This window comes from Oratosquilla oratoria, chromosome 6, assembly GCF_046742065.1.
Source record: "Oratosquilla oratoria isolate Oo_2021 chromosome 6, ASM4674206v1, whole genome shotgun sequence".
In the NCBI taxonomy this organism is placed as follows: domain Eukaryota; kingdom Metazoa; phylum Arthropoda; class Malacostraca; order Stomatopoda; family Squillidae; genus Oratosquilla; species Oratosquilla oratoria.
In genome coordinates this window covers 38,819,860-38,829,813 of record NC_134782.1, presented here as the reverse complement: position 1 = coordinate 38,829,813, position 9,954 = coordinate 38,819,860, and the positions used below count along the sequence as shown (strand labels likewise).

The 9,954-nt window shown below is 46.7% G+C and overlaps 1 protein-coding gene across 1 annotated transcript; it reads right to left on the bottom strand.

Moving 5' to 3' along the window:
* Positions 1-5,741: 5,741 nt before the first annotated feature.
* On the bottom strand, positions 5,742-6,986 carry LOC143026167 (uncharacterized). Its single transcript, XM_076186175.1, has 2 exons — positions 6,944-6,986; positions 5,742-6,807 (listed from the first exon to the last, which is right to left on the bottom strand). Exons 1-2 carry the CDS (start codon positions 6,947-6,949, stop codon positions 6,421-6,423), a joined length of 393 nt encoding a protein of 130 aa, XP_076042290.1. The 5' UTR covers positions 6,950-6,986; the 3' UTR covers positions 5,742-6,420.
* Between the last annotated feature and the right edge of the window lie 2,968 nt (positions 6,987-9,954).

Genomic DNA, 9,954 nt, shown 5'->3' with positions numbered 1-9,954 from the left:
CACACACACACACACTCTCTTGCACGCGGGCTGCTGAAGAATGAACGAGTAGTGGATAGCGTCGTTGCCTCACACATGTGAAGTCCCGGGGTCGTGCCGCGTTCCTGTTTCTATTTTCATTGAATAAGGGGATGGTGTGTGTGTGTGTGTGTGTGTGTGTGTGTGTGTGTGAGAGAGAGAGAGAGAGAGAGAGAGAGAGAGAGAGAGAGATAGAGAGAGAGAGAGTGGGGGGCGATAGAGAGAGTGGGGGACGATAGAGAGAAGGGACGGGTAGGGAGAGAGAAAGAGAGAGAGAGAAGAGAGAGAGAGAGAGAGAGGGGGGGGGGGAGGGAGAGAGAGAAAGAGCGAGAGAGAGAGAGGGTGAGAGGGGAGAGAGAGAGAGAGAGAGAGAGAGAGAGAGAGAGAGAGAGAGAGAGAGAGAGAGAGAGAGAGAGAGAGAGAGAGAGAGAGAGAGAGAGAGAGAGAGAGAGAGAGAGAGAGAGAAGTCGCAGAATTACTCGTATTGTAGATCGGGGTATACGCGCTCTGCGCTCTCATCTGATAAGGTAACAGCTATCACGAGTCCAGCACGTGACCCAAGACCATGGTGAATCACACATACATGAGTACACGGAAAATCTCTGTCCTCACGCTGTTGAAACCATGTCTGAAGTTTTCAGACCATATACTGACAAAAACAGCAAACATTTGTTTTTCGTCAAAGGGAAATGTTGTTGATGATTTTAGAGACGATTGCACGACGTTCTGTGAACTATTTCCGTAGATATCTAAGTGATCATCATAACGAAAGTGTTACGCGAGGGGGGGAAATCAAAACTGCATTCGCGTCTTTATCAGCATTTGCGAACAAATCCATTTTTTTTTCTTTAACGAATGCGCTATTTCTAAAAAAGATAAGAATAAGTAGATAAATAAGTACATAAAGAAATATATAAACCAAACTTGGTAATGATTTTCTGAGGCCAGCAGGATTACCTAACCACCGCTTAGATTCGCTAGCGGAGATGAATATATTATTTCTTTGTCGCGGCTCGTGCCGCTTAAATTCTTCTTATCGGCTTAAGAAACCTGCACAGCGAAGCTATAGCGATAATCCCATACCACACTCCTGGTCATATGGCCATTTCCCGAAGGTTGAGTGTGGTTTGAATTTTCCGCCAAAATCATCGGAAATTTAAAATTCCCGGCTCTGTGCAGGCATGCGCATTGTCGACCCCACCTCCCCCTCCCTATTCCCTCCCTTCTTACCCGGCTAGCTCGAGCCGGACGTCGCGTCACTTCAATGAGAAATGAAGGCTTCGCCTGTGGGAGGAGGGACCCTAAATCTGTGCAGGTTTCTTAAGCCGATAAGAAGAATTTAAGCGGCACGAGCCGCGACAAAGAAATATTATCGGCTGAAAGAAACCTGCACAGCGAAGCTATGCATGAGACGAGGACAGGTGGGAGGAGAGGTGAAGCCTGAATCAAACCGTTATTACGTGTGTCTTTCCTATGGGAGACTTATTCATTTTATCACTCAGTAGAGGGGAGACAGAAACGTCAAGTACCCACGCCGAAGAATGTGACATGCACAACATTGCACTGTTCACACAATGCGTAAATTATACGAAATTTGTATCCTGTTCAACGGTTCCTGGCCCCTCCCCACTCCTCGGTCGCCCTTTGCCCCCTCCACTTTTTTGAGATGAGAGGGGTGGAGCCGTTTCCATGGCGACACATGGGACAGGGGCGACTGAGTGGTAGAGACACCGTGTCCCCAAGGGAGTCGTCGATGTCCAGTCCCTAGGTCCCGCACCCGCTCCACAGAGTGGGTGCGGAGAAACTCCAGCGACCGGCGTAGGGCCCCCGACCGAAGCCAGGGACGCAACAACCTGTGGAGTGCTGAGGGTATCGGCCCGGGCAGGTCACGCGGGAGAAGCAGTATGCTCCTGTCGACCTCCCGTACCAGCCGTCGGCGCCCCAAGCGGCTCAGTGGAAGGGCCGGGGTCGCGAAGTTGAGGCCCCCCCCCCCCCGCCACCGAAGGAGGGAGGACGTGTGAGAGAAGCACGCTCTTTTGGCGCAGGGGAGCACCCGAAGGACGCTGACTGTGTCCCACTCAATCCCGAGCCAATAAAGTCTATGTGGGAGCAAGGGCAGACCCGTCCCAGTCCACCCCGAACTCCACGTCCGCCAACACACTCAGAGCCATTGAGATGTCGGCCGATGCACCCTCCCCGGTGGGCAAATGCATCCACTAGCCGTCTAGGAACATGAGTGTGGAGACGCTTGCTTCCGTCCAACGTACGCCTACCACTCTCACTAGTTTCGTGAAGATCCTCGGGGTAAGCGAGAAACCGAAAGGGAGTATGCGAGGCCAAGTTCGTTTCCGAGCGACCTCGTCCGTGGGCGTTAGTCAAGAGGCTTCGTCCTGGGTGAAGACGTTCCCTGAGCGTCTCCCACGAAGACGGGCCTGGACCCTCGGTATGTATCCAACTCACCCCAAGTCTTCCCGCGGGAAGTTCTCGAAGCCCGTGGCGAGCGTCTTCATCCAATAGTGTGCTATGGCAATTTGTGACGTCTCGTCACCCACAAGCGGACTTCTATATGTTTAATACCTAGTGACATCATGTGATTGTACTGTGACGTCACCGGATTGATCATGGCGCCATAGGATCGTCTCGTGACGTCACAGGGACACAAATTGACGTCATAGGACTACATGGTGACGTCAATTTATCACAATGACGTCATCATACCGTGACATCACTGAGTCACAGTGAGCGTTGAAATAAATTTTGACATGGTAAAATTCTGGACCATCATGACTGTAGATTAAATTAAGTTGAATAGGAAAAGTCATGTTCATTTCGACCTAAGTCACAGTGAGCGTCGAAATTAATTTTAACATGGTAAAATTCTCGACCATCATGACTGTAGATTAAATTAAGTTGAATAGGAAAAGTCATGTTCATGTTGACCTGAGTCACAGTGGGCGTTGAATTAGTTTAACATGGTAAAATTCTTGACCATCATGACTACAGATTAGCTTAAGTTGAATAGGAAAAGTCATGGTCATTTCGACCTAAGTCACAGTGAGCGTCGAAATTAATTTTAACATGGTAAAATTCTCGACCATCATGACTGTAGATTAAATTAAGTTGAATAGGAAAAGTCATGTTCATGTTGACCTGAGTCACAGTGGGCGTTGAATTAGTTTAACATGGTAAAATTCTTGACCATCATGACTACAGATTAGCTTAAGTTGAATAGGAAAAGTCATGGTCATTTCGACCTAAGTCACAGTGAGCGTCGAAATTAATTTTAACATGGTAAAATTCTCGACCATCATGACTGTAGATTAAATTAAGTTGAATAGAAAAAGTCATGTTCATGTCGACCTGAGTCACAGTGGGCGTTGAATTAGTTTAACATGGTAAAATTCTTGACCATCATGACTACAGATTAGCTTAAGTTGAATAGGAAAAGTCATGGTCATTTCGACCTAAGTCACAGTGAGCGTCGAAATTAATTTTAACATGGTAAAATTCTCGACCATCATGACTAGATTAAATTAAGTTGAATAGGAAAAGTCATGTTCATGTCGACCTGAGTCACAGTGGGCGTTGAATTAGTTTAACATGGTAAAATTCTTGACCATCATGACTACAGATTAGCTTAAGTTGAATAGGAAAAGTCATGGTCATTTCGACCTAAGTCACAGTGAGCGTCGAAATTAATTTTAACATGGTAAAATTCTCGACCATCATGACTAGATTAAATTAAGTTGAATAGGAAAAGTCATGTTCATGTCGACCTGAGTCACAGTGGGCGTTGAATTAGTTTAACATGGTAAAATTCTTGACCATCATGACTACAGATTAGCTTAAGTTGAATAGGAAAAGTCATGGTCATTTCGACCTAAGTCACAGTGAGCGTCGAAATTAATTTTAACATGGTAAAATTCTCGACCATCATGACTGTAGATTAAATTAAGTTGAATAGGAAAAGTCATGTTCATGTCGACCTGAGTCACAGTGGGCGTTGAATTAGTTTAACATGGTAAAATTCTTGACCATCATGACTACAGATTAGCTTAAGTTGAATAGGAAAAGTCATGGTCATTTCGACCTAAGTCACAGTGAGCGTCGAAATCAATTTTAACATGGTAAAATTCTCGACCATCATGACTGTAGATTAGCTCAAGTTGAATAGGAAAAGTCATGGTCATTTCGACCTGAGTCACAGTGAGCGTTGAAATTAATTTCAACATGGTAAAGTTCTTGACCATCATGACTATAGATTAGCTTAAGTTGAATAGGAGAAGTCATGTCCATTTCGACCTGTTTTTTTTTTTTTTTTTACTTATATCGATATCAATATCAATATATATATATATTCATTTATTTATTTATTTTTTATAAAAATAATATTGTACAATTCACATAGTGCATAAATTCTATGTAGAATATTGTATCTTGCTCAGCGGTTCCTGGGCCTTCCCCTACCCCTCGGTCGCCCTTTGCCCCCCCTTCTTTTGCGAAGAGGGGTGGAGCCGTTCCCATGGCGACACATGGGACAGGGGTGATCGAGTGGTAGAGATACCGTGTCCTGAAGGAAGTTGCTGATGCCCAGCCCCCGAGGTCCTGCACCCGTTCCACAGAGTGGGTGCGGAGAAACGCCAGCGATGCCGCGAGGCCTCTGATGTTGTGGGCGTGGGGGGCATGGCCCGGGTCGGCCTTCCGGTGCCCTGTTGGTGGTGTCAGCTAGCCAAGACAGGAAGTCCAGAACTGTGCTAGCGGAGATGGTCACTATCGCGTGTCTCCGAAGGAAGTCCTGGAATCTCCGGTTGGGAGGGTTGTTGGATCTGGATGACGGTCGGGACCGTAGCGAAGACGCGGTCTGTCGCTTCCTGGTCGAACAGACCACGGGAAAGGGGAGCTGCTCTCACCACGCCCCGGCGAGCTATCTCCGGGGCCGACCGCGCTGCAGACTGACGAGCTGCCAGACGAGCCGCGGTGAAGGCCCTCGCTGCTGGGGGTAGGGCTGATGACGCCATGTTGGCTGTACCCTCTGCCACGGTAGAGAGTGCCGCCAGGGTGTCTCTCAATTCTTCCCGCGGGAAGTCCTCAAAGCTCGTGGCGAGCGTCGTCAGCCAGTTCCTCATCATCGCCATTGCCGTGACGGTCGAGATGGTAGAGGCAAGGTCTTGTCTGGTCGAGGCCTCCGTCGTCAGCAACTTAGCCTCCGGTTCACTAAGTTGCTGGGGGAGGGCGGGGTCCCTGCCCGAGTGCCACAAGCAATCGCGCAGGCCCTCCGGCGCGAAGGGTGGTGGCAGGACGACGGGGAATGATGAAGGGATATGCCGTCGAGGAGGAACCGTCTTGGGTTGGTCTTGGGCCCGCTCGAGAGCAGGGATGTCTAAGGCTTTCTCCCCTTTCTCCTGCGGGAACCAGGCGTTTGGGGAGAGTGCTACCGCCGGTGAGTCCCCCGACCTGTCGACAAACATATGCCCATCAGGGTTTAAACGAGGGTTCTCCAGGAGAGCACCTAATGCGTCCAGAGTGTTAGAGGTGGAAATCCTGGAGGGCGTGGAGGCCGGGGCGGAGAGGGGTCGAATCTTATATAGAACCTTAGCCCCCTCCGCGTCGTTGGCCCACTTTAGGATAACGTCATCTCTCCTCCTCCAGCCCTCCAGTAGCGAGTAGTCGGGAGACCAGGCCACTAGCTTGTGATCTTCTCCAAACGAGTACTCCCAGGACCGGGGAAGGTCACACCATGAGAAGGGGTGAACTCAAGAGTCCGTCATGGTAGGAGGATAAGGTAAAGAAGAACTGTAGTGGTCCTCCACCCCGTCCAACCCGACGGACGTCTGATTGGGGGGTTCCTCCTGAGAGGGGCCTTCTAGTCCTATACCTGTCGCCGGCACGGAGGGGCGGAGGGAAGGACCAGGAGGGAGAGTGGGAGGGGGGGCTAGAGCCGTAGGTTCAATAGGAGGTTGCTCTGGAGAGGGGTGCGTTATGATTTGCGCGGTCTGAAAGGCCGGATAATGTGATAGGGCCGATTCAAGGACGGGGCCTATCAGGGACGGAAGGAGGGCAGCCACTTGGGCAGCCAGAGTTCCCTCTCCCCTCGTTTCGTCCCCCGGCTCCCTGCCCTTGTGGGATTTACGGCGAGGAAAAGGAGAGCGAGGAAGGGAGGGTGAGTTGGGGGGAGAGGCTGTGGAGGGTGGGGACAAGCTGAGCGTCCTGGACCTCGGTGAGGCAGACCTCTTTTTCGAGCGAGATTTCCTGCCGGGTTCACGTGAGTGAACTAGGGAGGAAGACGAGTTCGTGGGGGTGCTTGACAAAGCAAGCCGTAAGGGTTTTAAGGACCCTTGATGGTCGGATGTATGGGGCTGCCGAGAGGCCTGAGGACGCTCGGGGACACCATACTCCGTAACATCAGACTCGTCCCCTTGTACTCCGAGAGGCCCAGGTTGTCCACCAACGGAAGTCTCGGAGACATAGGGAGACGGATGGCGAGGGCGAACGAGGCCCAATTCCACGCCTAACGCCGGATCCGCCCACACCAGGGGGGGGGGGGTCGTCAGCGGATTTCAATTTCCGAGCTCTGCGCCATGCCTCCCGAAGAAGTTCGAGGGCGGCTAGCTTGGAACGGGTTTTGGGAGGAGCAGCACGAATCTCCCCAACCCGCGCTTTGCACACAACGCAGGCTAGGGGGTTAAAGCCAGCTTGTGAGAAACAAGGGGCATGGCGGGAGCAGAGGTCGTGGTGGCCGTCTGACGAGATCCTGGCTGTGCAGCCGGATTCCACACACAAGCGTTTGGTCTGAAAATAGAATAATGATAATCATAGAAGGGGTGTCCCAACGGTGTCTGGACACAACACCGAAGGGGAAAAACTGCAGGAGAACAGGTAGGGCTCCCTACGAGAACACACGAGCACGAGCAGGAACCAGACTTACCGGCATGAAAAGAAGGTGGGTTGTGGAGTGACCGACTCGTCTGGTTCCGCGATGCTAAGTGACGCGACGTCCGGCTCGAGCTAGCCGGGTAAGAAGGGAGGGAATAGGGAGGGGGAGGTGGGGTCGACAATGCGCATGCCTGCACAGAGCCGGGAATTTTAAATTTCCGATGATTTTGGCGGAAAATTCAAACCACACTCAACCTTCGGGAAATGGCCATATGACCAGGAGTGTGGTATGGGATTATCGCTATAGCTTCGCTGTGCAGGTTTCTTTCAGCCGATAAATACGAGTATTCATGGGCGTGTCTACTACAGGGCGTGGTCGGATATGGCCCCCTACGATTCTTGTCCAATCTCAGGTGTAACTCAAAGATTTAACGAAAATCTATTCACCTATTTACTTATCTATTTGTTTATTTATTTATACTCAAAAGTAAGGGTTGAAATCACGGTCATAGAATAATTGGGGGGCAATTTTGGTTTAATTTTTTCTTTAAGAAATTTCAGGTGTATTTTTTTTTTAGGTTTTTGGGAAATTGCGTCTGCTACCAACGAGTTTGCACGTCCAAGATCGTCTATGGGACACGTAGCTGCGGCCTTTGTACAATTGCTTTGGGGGAACTGTTGAAGCAGGAAACACATAGTTACTGCTGGGAATAGGAGAAGAGTGCGGGATTCGAACCCACAAATAAACGAATACGAGACCAGCACTGGAAGATGCAAGCAAATCGAGCAGACAATAAAATACTGAATGAAGTTTTTCTTGTGTTACAGATCTTTGCACAAAGACTACCACGAAAACGATGAAGATAAAAGAAAAAATCTTAGGAATTCTGGAAACGAAAGCAAACCCTGACGACAAGAGTTAAATATGTTCAGAATAGGGAACAACATAAACACAAACGGTACAATATATTAACAGGTCTAACAATCAACACAAAACGTTGGAAAATAGTACGAAGGAATTCATGCATTCATTGATTTTAAGAAAGATGACGTATACCTGAATGCATTCTCGAAGAAAAGAACATCGTGTATTATGTTAGAGCTCTATTGTGTTTGAATCTGTCTTAAAAGAAGCTGAAATGCGGCGGCACATAAGGCCTTTCTCGCTAGCATGCTACTTGCTTTTGCTACTTCCTTTGTGTAGAAACGACTTCGGTTAAGATATTTTGTTTTTCAAGTTTCCAAATGGCAAATTACTCTTACAGTGAGAAGCTGAATGACGAATTAAGAGAAGTTAGAAACGTTGTTGAGATGTTCTTACGGAAAGTCGTTTCTGCTCAAACGAAGTAGCAAATGCAAGTAGCATGCTAGCCTCATACGGAGGCCTAGTACGTCTGTACCTCGCCAGAGGGGGCACTCTTTTCTCTCTCTTTTCTTTAAATTGGGCCTGGGCACTGAAACAACGGGATTCTAGAGGGTTTGCTGTCCCAATTTTACCATTCCACAGTCAGGAAGGACGAAGATAAAAGAATAATTTCATTGATAATCTCCATTTTTGTTGTTGTCATTCTCGTTCTTCTTCTATTTCATTTTATAAAAAAAGAAAAGAAAAAAATAGGTGTGTGTGAAGGGGCGCGACAGAAAAATATTTCTAATGTATGAAAAAATATCTCGACAGTGTCCAAGATATTTGGTGTTATGCTTTGTCCTTTTAGGATAATTCCACTTTCTAACGACAGTGACTACCCATTAGAGACGATCTATGTATTGGTTGAATGAGAATGAAGAATCTTATCGAATAGGCAATCGCAAGTAACACAACCTGAAGCCTTGACTAGGTAAAAAAAAAAAAAAAAAAAAAAAAAAAAAAAAACAGACAATTCGAATCTTCAGCCCTGTCAACATGACGAAAATTGTCTGGCATTGACGAGACATTGAGACGGCCTCTCCTCAGTTGAGTAAAACCTTTTGGCAAAATGCATTACATGAATCATGGAGATTAACTAAAACTTCCTTCTGGATTGTATGGCTTTCTCTTTTTCTTCTGGCTGTTCTATCCATGCCAGTGGTACTTTTCTGCTAGCTAGGACGCCATGATTTATCTATCTATTTTCATCTCAGTGCCAACTTCTCTCTCTCTCTACCTTCACAGGAAGTGGAATGACAAACTCCTTCATCATGGGGACCTCTCAACAGGCGAACAAAATCGCTTGTCAATTGTGAGAACCAATCCAGTGCGGTTTGCCACTCAGGCAGCGGATGACATTATTATTATTATTTTTCATTCGACCCCGTTATGGACTCAATGCTCTCTTGCTGGTTGTCTCCTATCACTGAAAATGCTCGGTATCAGCGTCACTCGAGAGCTTGGAATTGGGGTTGACCATAGTTAAGATAACACCTGACATCTATGGTACTTCAAGATATCAGACAGGTGATTCGTAGGGTTTGGTACCACGAGAACCAATTGTGAATAGATTAATAAAACTCAATAGACAGATGTCTTAATAGATAAATAAATAATTATGTTGAGACAACGTGACAAGTTGATGAAGGTGGGAAAAGAAGACACAGGTCTAGTTCCGAGTTTATTCCTGACCGGTTTCATCTCAAATAAAAAGATTAATAAACAAACAGATAAAGAGACAAATCTATCAATCAACAAATTACTGAATGAATGAATGAAAAAAATGAATTGATAAATGAATAAACGAGGAGATAAACAAATAAATAAATTAATAAATGGAATCAATGAAATGTAACGAAGTAAGGTAACATAGAGAGAAAAAAGAAAAAGAAAAGAAAAGAAAAAAATAAAGTAAAACAATATAATCATTCATTATTTGTTTTCTTTCAGAAAATAAACAATGCCCTTCTTTGTTTACCTAAAGGGGGTTTAAAGAATTTGCTTCATTTTGTCTACAAAGAAAAAATAATTGTAAATGTGTATATATTGTCTTCACATAGTGTCCATTCACTAGCACTAACATGTAAAACACAAAATTTTGCCAAAATTCAATTTACGACAAGGATATTTTTGTATCTTTATTTCTTTTTTCTTTC